General features: G+C 42.8%; 1 protein-coding gene across 6 annotated transcripts in view; it reads right to left on the bottom strand.

The window, feature by feature from the left end:
* PPP1R9A (protein phosphatase 1 regulatory subunit 9A) overlaps positions 1 to 11,967 on the bottom strand; it is a 157,159-nt gene extending 145,192 nt beyond the window's left edge. For 5 of the 6 annotated variants that reach the window (XM_074864161.1, XM_074864154.1, XM_074864136.1 and 2 more), the window contains exons 1-2: positions 11,559 to 11,771; positions 8,549 to 10,233 (exon numbers count right to left, since the gene is read on the bottom strand). In XM_074864161.1, coding sequence (XP_074720262.1) covers positions 8,549 to 10,009 — 1,461 coding nt within the window. In that variant the 5' untranslated portion in view covers positions 10,010 to 10,233; positions 11,559 to 11,771. Of the gene's footprint in view, positions 1 to 8,548; positions 10,234 to 11,558; positions 11,772 to 11,952 lie in introns of those variants that run through there. The other variant, XM_074864126.1, reaches the window with a different exon arrangement.
* Positions 11,968 to 19,641: the final 7,674 nt, after the last annotated feature.

A 19,641-nucleotide genomic window follows, 5' to 3' on the forward strand; every position in this document is an offset into this window, starting at 1 on the left:
AGACATGAGTTTGATAGCACGACTTTTAAAAGCCTCTCTAGCTTATTGCTTTTAAACAAATAATGTGGGTAGTAAATTTGAAATACAGGTATTTTATCAAATAAAAAGCCCTAGGTCTACATGCAACATAGTCTGAATATTAAAAGATATCCTTTCAATGTGAACCAGCATCTTATGCCCTTGAGATTATGCACCGAATACTAAGGCAGATGGAAACCACAGAGAGAAACATAAAAAGTTACAGATGTGCGTACACTAAGAAGTGCAGCTGTATCTGTAATAACGCAAGGCAAACGGATCTCAGAGATAAATTCTGCATTCACACTTTCCACTCACTTTTATCATATGGAAATACCCAAGTAATCTGACAGGTCTCCTGAATCAACTCTAGTGAGTAAAATTAACTTCTGCTCTCACTAGAATACTTTCTATATAAAAAAGGACACCACAGAATAACACCTATCACTTTGCAACATTTACTTACAGGAACGTCACGTACTTTTTTAATAGATTATTTGTGGCCTGAATTTGTGGTTCAACAGTGCTGAAGGAAATTCCAACCCTTAACAGATTTAACAGACACCATTAGACAATACAGTAGTCTATTAGGAACACAGGAAAATTACAATTCTTTTATCTTATTTGGAAAATGCTCAGTTCCACCTTAAAAGTGGAATGCTGCCCCTTAGCCTTCGGGTGCTTTTTCCTTATGAATATACCAGAGATGCACTTATGCTCTTTTTCAGGCTTTGTCATCCCTCACTGAGCAAGATAAATTTCTCAAGCCCCGTCTGATGATAGAATTAACCAAGAAAAAGACAGATAAGAGCAGCAAGTTGCTGCAGCTCTTCCTGAAAACTCACTCGCCTTGAGCAGAATCCACCAGACATGTTCCAGATGAAGTCTCTGTAGTGAGTTATAAAATGACACTCACAATTCCCTACTGCTACCAAAATATTTTGCTTCGTGTATCTAGAATGCCATTTCCCTTCCTCACAGCTGCATCGCACCGCGGGTTACTGCTGTCATTCTCCATGAGCAAGTCAGAGTGGCTTTCTCCTTCGCTGTTATCTCCTACAAATGAGTCACCAGTTTACAGTGAAACTTCTTAGCTCATAAGTCCATCCCCACTACTCAAGTTCTCCCAGTCACCCGCATTTTACTGTAATCCTATGCAATGATAAGGCTTCTCCACTCTCCTCTAAGAGCAAGCATCATTAGCGTGCTCCAACTTTCTGAGACAGAACTACTGAAATTTTTAACAAGGTCTTCTGTCTTAACAAAGGCAGATACTAATTTAGTCTGACATATGCTACTTCTCATAAATCCATTTACATGCATTCCACTTTTCCATTTGTCTCTCTGCCTTTGACTCTTCTAAAAGTTTTTTCCTATTGCTTTGGCATAGGAAAAAAAAAAGATAAAAAAAAGAGATTCAAGCTGCCAGAACCACCTCTTCTCTACTTTCTGCAAAAACAGCTACTGCATTTGCTCTTCTTCATTAAATACCATTTCTATTTCGATAGTGTTCTGTTTGTTTTGAAATATTTGCTACAAGACCTTCTAAAACACAACTTCTTTCACCCAACCCCCTACAAACCTGAGCAGTAGGAACTTCTAGGTTTCATCCTCATTTCACTGTAAGAATTTCCACTGTAAGGGTTTCCACACATATATCTTTATTTCACTCTTAATCCTGATTCCATGTTCAACATGACCAACTGCGCCAAAAATGAAGGCAAAATATTAACATAAACTGGGGATGATAGCTATGATCATAACTTCATGGTCACTGCATAACACCCAGCTTCCTTTCTTGTTTCATTTTTAATGGATAAATCGCTTTTTACTCCTTGGATTATTTTCCTTTACAAGGTCAAACTCAGCTTGACTGCTGGCAACATCTTACTCTCACTTAAGACATCTGAACTCTATGACAGTCTTCATTTCTTGAACCAACCACTTTTGCCACTCCTTGCAAGTTCTTGGCTAGCTTCTGATATTCTCTTTGGCTGACTTTTCTTCTGATTAGGTCTGCAATTATTCTGCTTGTGTATTCTGCTTTTTCTTGGGATGCAAATCCCACACACTTTTTCTAATTCTGAATCAAAGAGGTTCCAAGAACCCCACTGTTAGCTCCCTTTGCTCTTTGGTTCAACTAATTTCAAACCATTTCCCTACAGTTTCTCAGTCTGCATTTTTTAAGTTCAAAACCTTCAACTGGAAACCCCTTTCAAACTAAACCGCATAAATCTCTGATGCCAATTATTCAGTCTAAACTTGGTTTCTACAAACCGCTCTTCTAGAATGTCCTCAATGCTTATAAAAACCAGTTTAAAGCCACATTATTTCTTTTTAGTTCAATAACTGTGTGTGAACATTGCATCCAGGAATAACTGGTCCCTAGAATTAGTAGTGAAATTATGACCTATACAAGAGTTCAAGTCTCCACAGCATATAGAGGCAGGCCATCTTCTGTACTCCAGTAACTCCATGTATACTTAATACAGGAAAACTCTTTTGCACCTGAAATTACTGTGTGTAATTACATCCAGTGAAAGTATACAGTTCCAACTCAATAATACACTTCACATGTGAGATAACCAGGTAGAACACACTGACCTTTTAGTAGTCCAAACAGCAACCTGTTCTGGAATGCTTTATCCCTTCGTTACTCTTCTTTTTCTGAGAGCATCCGGTCTTTGAATCCTTAACAATTACTTCTTGTTCCTTTCCCTGACAAATATATGTATAAAAGGTTCTGCCTTCCATAGCAAGATCTTTCATAACAAATGTAACTGAAATAAAAGACCAGGTCCCAGAAACACTCTTTATATCCTATCACAAGAGCAAAGAACCTGGTTTTACATCATTTTTACAAATAATCAAAGTCAGTATCCCAATACTTGCAGTACAACACTTTATTACTACGTAAGTCTGTAGAATTTCCCATACTTCACAATACCTGCAAAAAGTATAAGGTCATTTTATGTAGCAGAATACACACATATTAAGCAACCCAAGCAATAGCTCAGCATGTCAAACTACAAGTTGAGATTAATTGAATTAATTACCAACTTGGTGCCCATTTTACAGAATTCAAATACCAGGATAAGGTTCAGTGATCTATTCAACATTACGGGAGACAGAGTCTAAGCCTACTTAATACCTAGTTTCATGCTTTAGTCAAAACTACCATCTACTCTTAATGCTGTAAACAAAGTATGGACACAAGAGCTGGAGTAGAGAACGAAATTTAAGGAAAGGAAAATACTCTTTCAGTGATTTCAGAAGAAAGTTACACATCTTCTTTTATCTGTAAGGTTTCTTAATTAATCTATTAAAAAGTGGATGAAATTCTCAGATTCTGTAATAATCTCAAATGTAATATAGCCTCAGGATCTTTCTGCAAGTCCCACCTTCCACATCTGCCTTCGGCAAGTATCCTAATACCCGTTGGCACTACTTTATTTATAGAATCATATGCTCACTGAGGTTGGAGGGGAGATCTGGAGGTCATTTAAATCCAACTCCATATTCACTTAAGTAAAACATGAACAGAAGCAGTGGCAAGTTTGGAGCCAGGGACTGTACAGTGCTTGTGGATGGGTAACCTTCACTTACGACTTCTATGATCCAAAAGAGTTCATCAACATTTTAACAACAGGTAAATACCATAGTGAACACTGAATCAGGCAAAGAAATACTTTCTTTTTCAACACTAAAACTCGAAAATGTTTCCAACGTAGTTTATTTTGATGCTTACCAGACAAAGAATAACCAATATTTTAGAGAGTAAAAATTTCCAAAGTAATTAGTGTCAGATTGTTTCAGATTTTCTTCACCACTAATTACATTCCTGAATACATTTTAATGAGAGAAATGAGGAATAACTAAAAGACTTGCTCTTTGAACTGAATTTTAATAAGAAAAAAATCACCATACAGTTCATAAGAAATTTCAAAACAACTGTTAAATACAAATGTCACTTATTTTACACTAAACTAGAGTCACAGCACTTCTTGCAAAACCACAAATTCCGATTCCTGAAGACCATTTGAACAAAACACAAATTGGAAAACTGAAGTGTTGTCACGCTGGGCACTAGTGATCCTTCGTATGGAATTAGCTGAAGCATGGAAGAGCCATCTGCTATATCCCTTCTGGTCATGTCACCCTCTCTCCCACCTACCCCAAAACTCAGAGAGGTCTCCAGAGAGGTCCTTTCACCACCACTGCACCCTAAGGAAGCTTTATGGAACCCTGAAAACTGCAGCAGCAGCTAGACCTAAAACCCCTCACTGCACCACAAGTGACCTGCTGTCTGCCATATGGTCACATACTACCCAACCCTCCTCAACCCCTTAGCTTAGTCAGAGGAGCAGAAGGTTGCAAAAGGAGGCTCAGCAGGAGACACCAATTGCTGCTAACAGCTTTAAATAGTTTAACATGTACCTGGTGCCAGAAACAGGCACTGAAGATGCAGCCATCAGGTATCAAGACACCAGATATTCTGGACTTGGAGAGAGGAGACAAGGTGAACATTACTCTTCCATCCTAATTTTATCCAGTATGGAAGAAACATGGCTCAAAAAGGACTGTGATTTGGACAATCAATACATTTCCATTTCCCAGGGTGTGGAAGGCCACAAGCTAACAAATTTTGCAGTACTGGCAAACTTTGTCCAATTAGCCCACAATGTTTGGGAAGCGGCATATAACCCAACCCTCAGGAAACCCTGCAAAACTCGACCAAAGGTCAATAAATCACCAAGTTTCTGCTTTTTTGTGTAGAAATGCATCCCCAGAAAAACCAGGGTATTTTTTTCCTCACCACATTTACTTAACCTTTTTACCTCTTACTCTTGCCTTGGAGAGTTTCAGTTCTGTCCCTGAGCAGAAACACAATACCTCAACACAAGAATGGGCTGGTGCTGGTGAAGGCCCCTATATCACTATATAAACGCTCATTTCAGCTGCTATATCAACGTGCACATCCCTTGTTTAGTAACGCACTCATGCCCACTGCCACTAACAGCACAAACTCTTGGGCCCTTTTAGGCTATTTTTTACTGAACAGCACCAAGCTGACTTAAGCTCCCACAGATGCCCACAACTGCTCACGTCAGCGATGCCACACTCCAAATACCTAGAAACTCTCCAAGCCTGCAATGGTCCCTGGGCAGCCACCTACTCCTAAAGGGACTTTCAACAGAGATGAGATCAGCAAACATATCCCATAATTCTAGAGCAGAGTAAATGGCCCATGGAGCATGGGATCTGTGATAGTGAAATTACAGACTGTAACGGAGTAGAATTTCCTGCATCCGCTGACTTGAGTCTTTATAGCGAGTTTCTCAATAACTGGGTCTTTTTCCTGCTTGGGAGGTGAGCACAATTCAATCTTTATCAGTTTGATGAGTAAGATTTTATTTATTCATCCTTCCACCTATACTTCATTACTTCTCATAGTCCACAGCATTTCCCCTAAAGGGACAGAAAGGATTCCCCTTGGTGGTAACTGAAATCTCTTTGCTCTTCAGTCTCAGCAGTCTTGTCATTTACTTCTTACACGCTACCTGAAAAATCCCTTGGAAAAAAAGTTCAAAGATGTTTATCCAAACCTGTTGAGACCTTCAAGTAACAACTTTATGGCAATAACTACCCGCTCATTTCACAGGTTACACATTCAAATGCCAATTTTGTTAATTATTTCAGAGCTCACCTGTAGGAGGAGAATGGAGGTATGATATATGAAATCGGCGCTAAACATCTAGAGTTTGGGTTGGGCTTTTCACGCCACTATCTAGCAGTTAAGGACAAATTGCTTAATTTTAAACGACAAATCAGTTTTCAACAGTTCAGAAAACACTCCTGCATTGCTTTGTATTTTCCTGTCAGTTATGCTATGCGTGAGATGACGTTCAGGAAAGTATTAATGAAACTACTTATGCCCACTAACACACAAAATTACCTAGATCAGGAAAAATCTTAAATAGTTGCTGTCTATTCAGCTAGCAAGCATCATTCCCACGTAACGGGTGGGTACAGAGAGCAATCGGGTAAGTTCATCCGCTAGCACTGTGCGAGGTGACAGAACGCAAGTCCCCCTTGCCCTCTGTGCTGCTCTTTGATACCCACCTGCTGGGCAGAAACCGCTAGCCAGAGCCAGTTCACAACCTCCGAGCAGCGTGCTGAACTGGCAGCGCTGTCAGAGAGGCAGTGCAGGACCCCACAGACCCGCGAGCCTCCGAGGACCCACTAGGGGATTCTCCAGCTGCCCTTCCCGTGTCCCTGCCTGCGGCAGCACGGCCAGGCAGTGACCTGACGTCGCTGGCAGTCTGCCCGAGCTTAGGCTGCTTGACACCGCCGAGGGAATTATAGCACGCTGCGGAGAAAAGGGAGGAAGGCTCGAGAAGCAGCTTTTAATTTTCCACAACTCTCGCTGCACTTCATCCTCCTCGTGCAAGCCTTCCACATGGTCCCACTTCTGTTTCCTCATGTGACTAACAGATTGCATGCACTGGAGGCACTCAGGACAAAAAGCAGGGGATCTCCCAAACTTCCCAATCCCTCCTACGCTGTCCTCTCTCAATGCAGCTTTTATTCTGTTTTCTTCCTATCTACAATAAAGATGCTAAAATAATTAAAGCAAAGATTCTTTTGTTTTGGATAAGCTTGTTAAGAGTGCTTTATGCTTAAAACCATGACAAATGTACTCTTATTATTTACACAAATGACTTCTAGAGCATTTTCCTGATGGACCATTATTATTACTTGATAATATGTAATCTGAAATGAACATAGCATGAAAAACTTGAGAAGGAAAGAAAAATTTTATAACTAAATAATTGAGAAAATACTCTTGTAGTACTTGGCATGACAGCATGATTCAGACAGATGACAGCAGTATACTGAAGTAAGGATGTTTCTGTTTTGAAAGAGCTAACAGTGACAGCAGAAGAATCTGACCATCTCAAGAATAAAATCAGTGAAGTCACTTTCTGGATTCTTATCTGTTGGAACCATAATAAATATGATAAAGCAAACCTCTGCACATCATCTTTCAGAAGAGAGAACACCATCTTGTCTCTTCATATAACCTGCAGGGGAAGAAGGTGGGGGGGACCACTTCCATAATCCTTTGTAATAAAACTTGTCTCTACTTCATATCAAAATAATTTTTAAAAACCCAGTTAGCTTAATTATGGGAACAATCTAGAGGGAGCACAAACACTGCTAGAATTTTTGGTCCATGACGCAAGCCTGAATAAAATACTAACAAAACAACATTAAAAAATCCATTCTCTTGGCTTAGGATATTTTGTTTCAGTGTAAAAAATGGTCTTTTCGAAGCATGAAGAACACAAGGCCATTCCCCTCCCTCCACCCCAATAAACAGATGTGAAAACCTGGTTCCTTCATTCAGATGAAAATTTCCTAATACAGATATACATCTTACCCTAACTTAAACCACAGGTGGTAAAAATGCAGATTTTGTAAATCACCTTACTTCAAGTTTGATAGTGAAACTTCTGCTTGTTGATGTTAGTAATTTTCATTGCTAAACTCATACAATGAAAATGCAGCCAATTTCAATTACATATTTTTAATTTTCAAATGTTTAGATTTCAAGTGCTCCACGACATATGGCTGTTTCAAGAGCCATTTCTGGAAAAATGACTATGCTTTTGAATTGCCCATTTGAGACCACATGCACTAAAACCAACTTGGAAGTAAAATAGTTTTACACTTAATCCGGAGACACGGCAGTGAAAAGAGAGTACAACAAAACGTGACTAGTTATTCCTTCCTGAACTGAAAGTACTTGAAACAACATTCTTAGCTGTAATTTCAAGGTGCTTAAGAGCAAACCAAAAAGCTCTGCAAGAAACCCACCCTTCATTAGGTATTTCGATCAACTGACTTCTGCCTTTCTGTAGCACTAAGATGTACTAGATACACATATATTGTTTTAAAGTTTTAAAAAAGTGACGATGCTACTAGAAAAGATGATACTAATTCAGACGCAGAATATTAACAGCCCCCTACTAGTGAGACAGAATCACACTGTATTTCATTACACACTGTTCAAAATACCACAACACTTTAATACCACTTTAAAGAACATCTGATGAGAGCTGAAGAAAAGCCATTCAATCTCAAGAAGCTGTGATTTCAAATGAAAAAAAGCAAGCAACACAAAGGCCACCAAATAACCACTTTTACATCTCACCATGTGATTACAGTTCAGCCATATAAATCAAAACATGCATGTTAAAATTCTCAAACTTCACAGACCCAGCTGTCATTCCCAATTTCTGCTGGCTTAGTCAGCCATCAAATAGTCCAGGAAATGACACAAGCTCAAAGCTCAGCTTCCTTACTTCATTTAAGATTACACTTGCTGGCTGACTGTAATAAAAATGTGTATCAAAAGATCCTCTGCAATCTTTTCAGAGCCCAGATCAGCCGTCAAAATCTACCTCAAATAAAGTTGCATCTGAAAGCAAACCAAACCGCAGAAAAAGAACATAGGAAACTTTACCTTGATTGGAGCACGGCTAAACTGTATTTTTCTGTTGGCTGGTATTTCATCTTCATCTGGCAATCCATTAATTTCAGAATATTCCATATCAGGTTCATAACAGTTATTCTCATCACTGTCATCCTGATCATCCTGCTCTGTACCTGTCTCTCCCCAGTCAGAATTATATCTCGATCGTACCCGATATACATTGTAGTCAGAGTGCATGTACACGTGGGAACTCTGAAAATTATTCACATCTTCATGCACTTCTTTTTCACTTGCCTCATCATAATGGGACTCAGCAGCATCTGAAACAGCATCTGTGGCAAAATCACCACCTGAAGCTACATTTCTTGGTAATCCCGCAGCTTCGGATCTATCAAAGACACCCTCTGCAAGTTCTGACTGTTCCTTTTGTTGCAACAAACCTTCTGTCTCTGTTTTTGACTTACTCCTCACACAGCTGTCCACAGATATTTCGCTGTCAAGCACGCTGCCCAAATCCTGTTGACTCACTGCAGAGCCCTCAACTGAAGCAGCCTCTGTACTCTTCTTTATTTCTTCAGTTGTTTTTGAACCTGCCGAAGTGCCCGTGGACGTCTTCTGTCTTGGTGTTGAAGGCGCGCTATTCTGCTGAGAGTTCTCAACAGACATCACGCCTGTACTCTGTTTGGTTGGGGGAGACCATGTGCTGGCATCTTTCAGAGGACTGAAACCCTCAAGGTTTGCAACCGGGGAAGAGATATTTGCAACAGTAGATGAAAGGTTTAACGGATAGTGACCAGTTACAGAGTACTCTTCGTTGTTTTCCGACTTTTCTACGATGATTACGTTGTGTGAGTCAGTGTTTTCAAAAACTGCACTGAGCTGACTCACAGTTGGAGAGACAGTCTCTGTCCTTGGGCTAAGACTGTCCAGTGAATCAGTGCTGCCTCTGTGAGACTTCGAGCTGCACCACTCATCCGGAAGCTCACTGGAAACGACTTTCTCTTTCTTTGGGGAATAGCGATTGGAATGTCCCGTTTCATGAGCATTTCGCTCAAACATCTTCCGAGTTTCAGTAAACTTAGAATAGGAAGGACCATCGTGGATAGTATCAAATCTACTAATCCTTTCTGAGACAGATGATTCCAACTTTACGATTGAACCATCCGCTTTTTCTACAAATTCTTTGGGCCTAATTCGCCTTTGAGGTGATGGAGGGCCACCCTTCCCCCTGGTTTTAGGGGTAACTCCAGCACTTTCAGTGGGCTCCATGCCCATCTGCATAAATAAGTTCTTAATCCTATTGACATTTGAGCCATATTTCCTTCCCCTGCTCTGCGAGGCCTCTCCTTCCTCTTTCGCTTTTTGGTCTCCATCTGATTTCGGTTTGTCAAAGGTGCTTTTCAGCGCCTGGAACTCAGTTCTGTAAGCGTTCCTGTGAGGAGAGGCACTTCGGAGGGTTGATCTTTCTCCTGAAGACTCCGTTTTCATCATGTTTACTCCAGGAGCGCAAAACCAGCTTACATAGTTTCTGCAGCACCGCTCTCAGCAGTCTGTCACAGCTGAGATTCTGCTTGAGGAGTGTTTTTCTCAGGGAGCACTGCCCTTCAGCAGGGCCATACTCGACGGAAGATCTGGAGGCAAGTATCTAAACACATGCGGTCAATTCTGACAACGCAGCGCAACCAAGGACTCTCAAGAACAACGGCTGATATAACCTGCAATAGAAAGGAGGGTTTTCTGAATCATGTCAGGTACTTGTACTTCTTTAAACCTAAGCCACAATTTCCATTTACCTTTATTTGACATGTTTACAAAAAAATGGTAAAAAAAATACAACCTAACACTAAACAGACACATTAAAACTTGTCATTTCAACCTTCTTCAAATTGATTGCTGCATAATTTGCAACCTATAATATCATTCCATAGTAGAAGAATGGCTTATTGCATCTCACCATTCACAAAGTATTGCGTCATGTCACAAACATGCATGCAAAGGAAAGGCAATGTGACAAGAAAAATGGCACTACTTCTGTGTTCTTATTCAACTTTACTAAAAAATATAATAAAAATACCCCAAAATCAAACCTCTGAGTTACTTACATCTAACTACAAAGTAATTCATGCAAACATGAGGGTTCTGCTTCCCTGAGGCACTGCAAGACAACCCTTGCTCTCTCAAGAGAAACGTAATGGTAGAAATACCATCAAATGTAATACACTGAGAAAGGGAAATTAAACAGCAGCTTGAGGGAATAAGAAAAACGGCACCCAAAGTTAACATCCTCAGCTGACACGGTAAAGAAAGTGAAATCCAGTTAGAGAAAGTTGCCCCTCGCCACGGGCAGCGGTTTTAGCACCTGGAAGAGCCTGGAGGTGCCCGAGGAGCTGCAGAAACGGAGCGAGGGGCTGGACCTGCGCCCACCCCCCGGCCCCGGGGGCTCGCAGGGGCCGCTGTACCGGAGCGGCGGAGCCCCCCGGTACCCCCCGCCCCGCGACGGGCAGCGCAGGGCTCGCCGAGAGGCGAACCCCTCTCCCTTCCCGTCCCTGCCTCCTCCTCCCCAGCCCGCGCCCCGCCGCCGCTCCCGCCCTGCCGGGGCCGCCTCATTTTGGGCGCTGCAACACGGGGTGCCGGTACCGAAACGGGGAACCCGCCCCCCCCGCCGCGGGGGGAGAGGTGCGCCCGCCCCTCCGCGCCCCGCTCCCGCCCGAGCGGGGGCCGCGATCGCCACGGGCGATTGCCCAGGGCCACACGGCAGCGGCTGCCGGCGAGACCCGCTGGTCCCGCGGAAGGCAATAAACTTAACCCGCGAGGACGGCGCCGGAGCGCCAGCGACGGCGGCTCCTCCCCGGGCGGCCGCGCCGTGCCGTGCCGTGCTGGAGGCGCGGGCCCCCCCCACGGGCGGCTGCACCTTGCGGCGGGGCAGAGCCCGGGCAGCCGCCCGCCGCCCGGCCGGACCCCGGGAAACAAAAGCCGGGTGACAGGGCTGCTCCCCCGCCGAGCCCGGCGCCTCTCCCGCCGAGCGCGCCCGCCGCCTTACCCAGCCGGGAGCCGCGGCTTCCCCCAGCCCCCCGCCTCAGCGCTGCCCCCGCTCCTCCTCCTCCGGCCCGCGGCGGCTCCGCGCCTCTGTGGAGAACGGCCGCTGCCGCCGCCCGCCTGACAGGAGGCAGCAACCGCCGCGGTGCCTCAACGCCATTGCAGGCGGCGGCGGCGGCGGTTGGGGCACCGACACGGCTCCGCGCGCACACCCGCGGCGGCAGCGCGGGGGAGGAGAGCCGCCGCGCCCCGCCGCAGCCGCGCCCCCGCCCGCCGCCCGCCCCTCCGCCGCGCCGCGGCCGCCGCGCCCCCGCCGCGGGATGCGCCCCGAGCTGCCGCCGCCGCCGCCCGCCGCGGGGCCACCCGCCGCCGCCGCCGCCGGGTGACAGGTGCCTCACCTCCTCGGCGAGCCGCAGTGGTTCGCTCCGCCGCGGGGGGGGGGAGGCGGCCGGCCGCGCTCCCGCCGCAGTCCGGCCCCGGCCGGTTACCGCCGAGTGGCGGAGGCCGGGCCCGACCGCGGCCACGCCGACCTCCGCGCCCGGGCGGCGCCGAGCCCCGCCGGCCGCCCCCCCGCCGCGAACGCTTGTTTCCAGCCCTACCCCCGGGGACGGGCCGGCTCGGCACCCCCGCGCTGCCGCGGGGAGCAGCGCGCCCGCCTCCGCCCGCGGAGGGGGCGCAGGGTCCCGGCGGCCGCTGGCGGCCCGCAGACCCCCGGTTCCTCCCGCTGCAGGAAAGCCGCGGGGCGCGCCGAGAGCCCGCTGCTGCCCGCGACCCGGCGTCTCCCCTCCCTCCCTCGCTATTAAGCCGTTTAACCCGGCCGACATGATGAGGGAGCAACGCGGCGAGAGCGAACCCGGGCACACGGCTCCGCGAGCGGTGCTTGCTCGGCAGCCGCCGGCGGGGAGGGCGGGGGACAGAGGGGTACCCGCCGAGGGCAACCACAGCCGGCGTGCCTGTGGTGGTTGTTAGCTGGGTGAGCCCGCCACAAAAATGTTTTCTGCAGTGAATAACAAAACTACTTAATTGCGGAACACGGAATCTCTAGGTGATTTGTACAATTGGCAATACGAGAAGGTAATGACTGTTAATCACATAGCAACTCCTAAGCAAAGTTCATAAAACTAATTGCATAAATATCGAGAAAATGGCCTGGGGATGTTCGCTGCAAATTCTGAAAGCTAATTGTTATGCATACAGAATCAGGACAGCAGTGCCTGAAAATAAAGACATTAGGTATATAGGTTCACAAACTTAATTCATTAGTTTTAATGAGACTGAAGCAAGGGTACTGTATACTATTCCAAGTGTTCACAGGTGTCAAGCTCTAGTTAGTCTAATTTGCACCAGGGGTATGCAGCTCTGAAGGTTTGCCTCAATAAAGTTTAAATAACCAGCACATTAATAGCGACTGAAAACCAGCATTTTGACAAATATATGCACAAGGGGCCAGGACCAGAGGTGGGGACGTTTCGGCAGCGGTTTCCCGCTGCTGGCAGTAAACCTGTCCCGGTGCTTCGCGTGGCCTCCGCTCGGCCACAGCCACCTGCGGGCAGAGGCCCCCCAGGAGGTGCGGGGGTTCTGGATGCCCCAGGGCTGCGGAGCATTGCCACGCCAAAGCCCAGCAGGGAGAAAAGGAGATCAGGTGCGGTATGTAATGAGCGGGGAGATAAGCAGCACCTGAGCTCCAGAAGCAGTTAGAGAAATCTCCCTTTCTGAGGCCCTTTCCTAAAGCAGAAGAATGAGGGAACAACTGTTTCACAGGTGCTTGCGGTGAAGAGTCCTACAGGTGATTCCCTGCACAAGGACTAAAAATATTGCATTAACCGGGACATTCCCTGTCAAATTCTAAACATCACATAACAGACCAGATCTGAGGCCCAACCTCTCTGGCAGCGCCCTTCTAGGGGTTTGATTTTGTAGATGTGAAGCTGTAAGAACACTGTGAGAGCTGCATGACTTTGAAGATAAAAATACATTAACAGAACTTCAAGTGTCATGGAAGAAGAATAGAGACAGAAAGCAGAAATTTAAACATTTTAATTCCTTCATGAATTTAGGCTAAGCATGCAGAGTGGTTGAAGAGCTTAGCGTGTATCAGATATGTATCTGGGAGAGTTTTATAATTCACATTCACAAGCAAAAAAAGGGACACAAGGAAATATTAAGCAATTGATGAAAGAATTGGAGCAATTTTAAAGAGACTAATTCACATCTAGTTAGGTAAAGATAATTAGGAAAGTATCCACTACCATATCTACATAACCAGAGCCATAAATATTATTAAATATTTTTTTCTAATAGAAGTTTTGCAAACAAAATGTCCCCTTCTGACCCATAATATATATTTTAAACAATGTACCCAATAAAACATTTGTATTATTTCATGGCAGAATAGTACAAACTATCTCCATATTATATGCTTCAGTAGAAACTAAAGAAAACAGACAACTCACTGATGCTGATAGGAGCAGCATACAAGAAATTTCAAGTTTTCCATGATGAGAGAGATAATATATTCCATTTATGTTCTCCCTACATGTGTTGTAAGTAGACAGCATAGATGTTCAAGGAGACAATACCCAGCTTTGACATCGAATCTACTACAAAACTATTTTAAGTAATTTCACGTTCCTTCGATACCACCTCAGGTTCAGAACAGCCAAGATTTGTACTACTGGCAACTTTGGCTGCTCGGAGACAGTATGGGCCTTATTTAGGGGTTCACCATTGGTCACTGACATCTAAGATACTAGAACTTACTAATCGCTTACAAAAAATTTTCAATCTGCATCCTTATTTACGCAGTGCCTATGTTAAGGAATATTATTATAGTCTCTAGGATAACTTGTATTTTGTTTCAAGACAGGCTCTTCATATATGAGCATGGCTGTGCAGCTAACTATAAAAATCAGAATTGTGTGTCCTTTTACATTTTCAGTATTTCTGTGACAAGCCATTTGACTAGAAAGTATTTTTAGGCTCTGCTAAACCATGATTGACGTTTCTGTTAATTCCTGAGCAACATTAAAACACTGCACAGCATACTTTAGGGAAGATAAGAGACCAAGGCCTTCCTTATTATGTTACTATAAATTCAGAGTAACTTCTCTGAAGTTACGGAATTACTCTGCTTCCTAACCAGTAGGAATTTAAAATCTGTGCAGCTTAATATTTACATATGATAGAGTATGACTGTCATTTTGCTTGCACCAGAGTAGCAACTCCATTCAAATGATTCTGAATTTGTACATATCACAGGGAGAGCCCAGTTGTTTAACCTGACAGCATCACTTTAAATTATACTCAGTATCTTTTAAAAACAGTTTTGATACAGTCCTCCAACACTGAAAATAATTGATTTTTTTGTTTATTCTAGATGTGTGAATTATATTTACTTACAAACATGACTATTTGGATGTCGCTGGTGGGTTGTTTTGAGTCACTTCTGTGCTTCTAAGGCACTCAGGTTTTGAGATAGCGATTTATTTGCACAGCAGAGCAGCAATGCAAGTTTTTCCACATGGCTCAGGTAAAAGAAGAAAGTCATTCCATCATCTGTCTCCTGTCAGTGTCTTTCAGGTCTTGCAAGATAATATCTGTATGTACATGTACACATGGAAACTATTTAACTATTCTGATCTTTGGCTAAGAAAGCCTCTATCTGCTATCCTGCCAAACCACTGGCGGGGAGGAGGTTTTTCTTCCTTACGCATATCACAGCATAAACAGAATTGAGTTCTGTTTTTTAACACTCAGCCATGAATTCTTATTACATAATCCAGTTTAAAGGAAAAGATCTTGTCTGAACAAGATACACACATTTTGGCAAATAAGGAGTGTTCAAGTTAGGGCTCCCCTGTACCAGAGTAGCAGAGACTAAACAGCAAACGACTGTAATAATTAGTTGATAACCTTTAGTTTCAAACATTAATAATCTGCGAATGTGGTTAGTGTAATTCTTTTATATAGGAAGCCATTAATAGTTAAAAATGGGAGCTCATTAATATCACTAATTTGGCAACTTCAGAAGATTGTGCTGTTTTCACATAGAACATATCAAACTACTTGAAAGCTCAAGAATAGCGTCAAAAAAAGAACTTTGTCCTGAAAGATCTGAAGAAAACCTCTGCTAATGATAACAAAACTGCATGTTCTAGCAGTTTATCAGAAAGGCAAATATTAACATTATGAAGGTCTAAACTAAGACTAGTAATAGCCTTTTCTCAGTTACAGTGAGAAGACTATCACAGCCATTCTTAAACATTCTGCTTTTAAATTATTCAAGAAATGCACAGTTATGCCTAGAATAAAATGGAATTTTCAAAAGAGAAAGATACGAATTATACACTGCATACAACTATTTACATTGAAATAGTGGGTTTGCTTATATTAAAAGCTAGGAATTTTAATGGTCAAAAGAGATGTATTTCACACAGCTTTCATGGGCCCTCAACACTGTATTCTGAGTTTATAGCGCAACACAGACAACTATTAGTTACCAGCCTAGCTAGAATGATGCCAGCTAGTTGCAGAAAATATATGATCTCAAGGGAGAGGAAAAGACTAAATGTTTAGTCTGTTAGGAATTCACTAAGAATCAAACCTGGGCAAAACTCATATTTCATGTTAAGCTGTTCAGGTGGGGAAATTATTAGGAAACATTCCAGAAAACAGATGAGTTGAAAAAATGAGCAAGATACTCCAAGGTGAATGGTACCTGTCACATACCTTGATTCGTCAGGTAAGTATCAGATGTAGATATATGGTACAGAAAACTCACCAACATCAGCTAGTAAGATTCAGACTTGGAAACATTACCAATTCAATAATTGCAAACCAGAAAAGCTGAAATTTGCACCTGACATATTCTTTGTTAACAATGTAAATATGGAGGTTATACTGTTCATAGATGTCACAATTGATTAATATAAAGCAGAAATAAGAGATAATTGGGAGCTTCATCATAATTTAATAGTCAATATTATTTCTTAATGGAAATACTCTCTTATTACAATAAAATTCATTTTCTATTGAAAAGAAATTTTTTCTTAACAGTCAGAATCTAGAATACAGAAAATAATGGTGTTTGCCAGTCTGTGCAAAACCATTATCTCAGAGTGTTTCTAGTGCAGTAAATATCCATTATTAAAGAACACTTAGTGAGCCAGAGGAAGGCTGGGAGAAGAGGGAGAAGTATACTTGATGCTCAGAACTTACGAGTGTACTTGATACTGTCAGTACATAACACACAAGCAAGTCTGATTACTGAGTTCAGTAATCATTACCTTGCCAAATCAGGTAATGTTTTGTGCCATGGAGAAGAGAAAGACAGCAAGTTCAGCTTTCACCTTTTCCAACCGACTGACTGTTAGAATTCAGTGGCTCTTTGGAGCCTATACTCCCATTCTGGAAACAGCAATAGATGACTTCTCAGAGAGAGAAACAGAGACCGGAGTTCACAAAATACAGCACACTACTGCTGCCTTGCAGTGTGCAATCTGTTGGCAAGCAGGAAAAATATTTGTCTGGATTGCTCCACCCTAAAGCTGATGCATATGGCTCTATATGAGCTCACATCATAGTAAGCTGTGTCCCAAGCCCTTCTGGTGACATGAATGTGGGCTGGTTACTGTTGCATTAGTGGAATTTGTTTCTCCTTTTTCCTTTAAAAAAAATTCTAGTAATTAGAATAAATACAAATGAGAAAGCAGCTCTTTAGCTCAAAACAGTAATCTGTCACTTATAGAATGTAGAAACATAGTTTCCCATACCTTGGTTACCTGCCGCATACTTTAATTACATTTTCCCCTGCCTCACAGGTACCATCTTGCTAATGCACCCTCAAGTGAAAATTCCCTTTTAAAGCTAGATTTGGTAGTCAGTTTAGTTTAGTGCATAAGAGCATTAAATACTTAATTACTATGTTCTATATGTCATCAGATAACTGGTGTAGGCCAGCTAAAAACATTAAATTATTTTGGAAAAACTGTGCTCTTTGCCAAAGCATAGAAACCATATCACTGTGCTGCAGCCACTGTAGAAATACAAGTAACCAGTTAGAGGTGTTTATAAATAAGAGTTCTGTCCTAACAATAAAGCACTTCTGTAAAGAGAAAATCAAGAAGGGTGACCACTTCATCACACCATTAAAAAGAACACTGCCATTATGTTGAAATACAAAACATAAGAATGAACTAAAGTCCACAAATTTACAACTACATCTTTAAGAAAGGGAAGGCACACTCACATTAATAAGTATAAAATTATAGAGGAATAGTATTACATCAATATTTGCATGAAACAGAATAAGCAATTGCATAAGGCAGAAGAGACAAGCTTTTGAAGGATCTAGGCCATTGTTCAGGACAAAATTACCCAGGAATAGCTGCTATAAAGTAGCCAGCTTTGCACAAGTAAACCATCAAACCACCACGAAACAGAGAAAAGAAAGATCACAACTCTACATGTGAATAACAGGTCTAATTTTAAACTTTCAGGTGTGTAATATAAAAAAAAAATCAAAATGCAACCATCGAGGTCAGTGAAGAGCAGCTCTTTGGCTCTCCCTATTGGATGAGAGGGGCAGTGCCTTGCTTGTGGCAGATGGGTTTCCATGCCTTTTTGAGAATTGTTTTCCATTGAGTGGAAAAACATACTGAGTTTCTTTATTGGTCTGAAGAGTTATGTTTCATTAGCTCTGTAAGTACAAATGAAAATCTGCATTGTTAGACAAGGGGAACCTCTTGTCATTTCACTGTTAAGTCAGTGGCTAAATCCATAAGTGAGACCAATGACAAAAGGTCTTTGCTTCTTTAATAAAAAATCAGTTGACGTGCTGAGTAGGTGCAAGCAAGCAGGAACACAAGATACCTGGAAAATGAAAACTTTCATTATTTGGAAGCTCCCCTTCCTGTCCTTCAAGAAAAGGTTTGCTCTGATGCAATACCTATTTCTGGTAATAACAAAGTACATTGATGCTTACTCAGAAGAGAAGTGACCCATCTCTAGAAGAACTTGAGAAGCTGTAACTTCTATCAGCAAGTGTTAGAAAAGGCCTGCACAGTGGGTTTAGGCAATGGATCCTTGGTTCTCCAGGAGGAGAAGTTTCTGTCTAAACCAGAAGCAAACTGGACTCTTGCTACCAAGGAAAGTTATATTTACACAAAACCCACCCATCCGCTTTCACCAAACAAGTTGTGTCTGATCTAGTCATTTGTAACTTTATTGTGAAATGACAAAGAGACTGGAGAGCTCCAGCATGCATCTGATGAATGGCACTCAGGTCTGAGAGGGCCATTGATTATTCAAGTGTCCCCTCTTAAGGGTGACCATTTTCATTCATTCAGGCAGAGAGTCATGCACATGTTAGTGCAAAGCAAGATCACTTAGTAAATAAGCTGATGGTAGCACTTGGACCAAAATACTTGTACGTGCTAGTGTGCGGGCAGCAAAAGCAGGTATTGCAAGCAGGCTGCCTGATAACCTAACAGAAGCAAACATACCAAAATCAAGAGTCTACAACAAGTGAACGGGAGAGGATGCAGAAGCAAGAAGAAATAGGATGCAGAATTTTAACTGTTTTACCAAGAGCTTTGCAAAAATTGAACAGTTAGGCAAAATTCTTTATAATGAGGTCATATAAGTAGTTTTTCCTCTGTATTGTGTTGGCATTGCTATATGTAATACACCTTTTACAAATAACCGACCTCTCTTCCAAGCACTAACTCATCATCTAAGAAAAATGGCTGTAAAGAAGGGGGAAGAGCAGGCTGGACTAAAGGGTGAAGGAAGGAAAGTGAGATTACAGGGGACTAAGCTAGTTTAGGCCTACTACCCAGCAGTCTGCATTACTTACATGCTGTGCTGCGTGAAAGAGAAAACAGTGTTTAGGAATAGATGGTGAGGAGGTGGAGGCAGAAGGGAAATACAGATGGGTACGAAACTGCCAACAACCTGTCAGAGCTGAGAAGAGGAAAGTTGTAAGGAGTGCATGAGGAGCAAAAGAACTTGACCCTTTCTATTTATTTATCTGTTTTGGATGTAGTGGAATCCTCAGATAGGGAATAAAATTAATGAAATTAAAGAAA

Source organism: Strix uralensis, chromosome 1 (assembly GCF_047716275.1).
Source record: "Strix uralensis isolate ZFMK-TIS-50842 chromosome 1, bStrUra1, whole genome shotgun sequence".
Lineage (NCBI taxonomy): Eukaryota > Metazoa > Chordata > Aves > Strigiformes > Strigidae > Strix > Strix uralensis.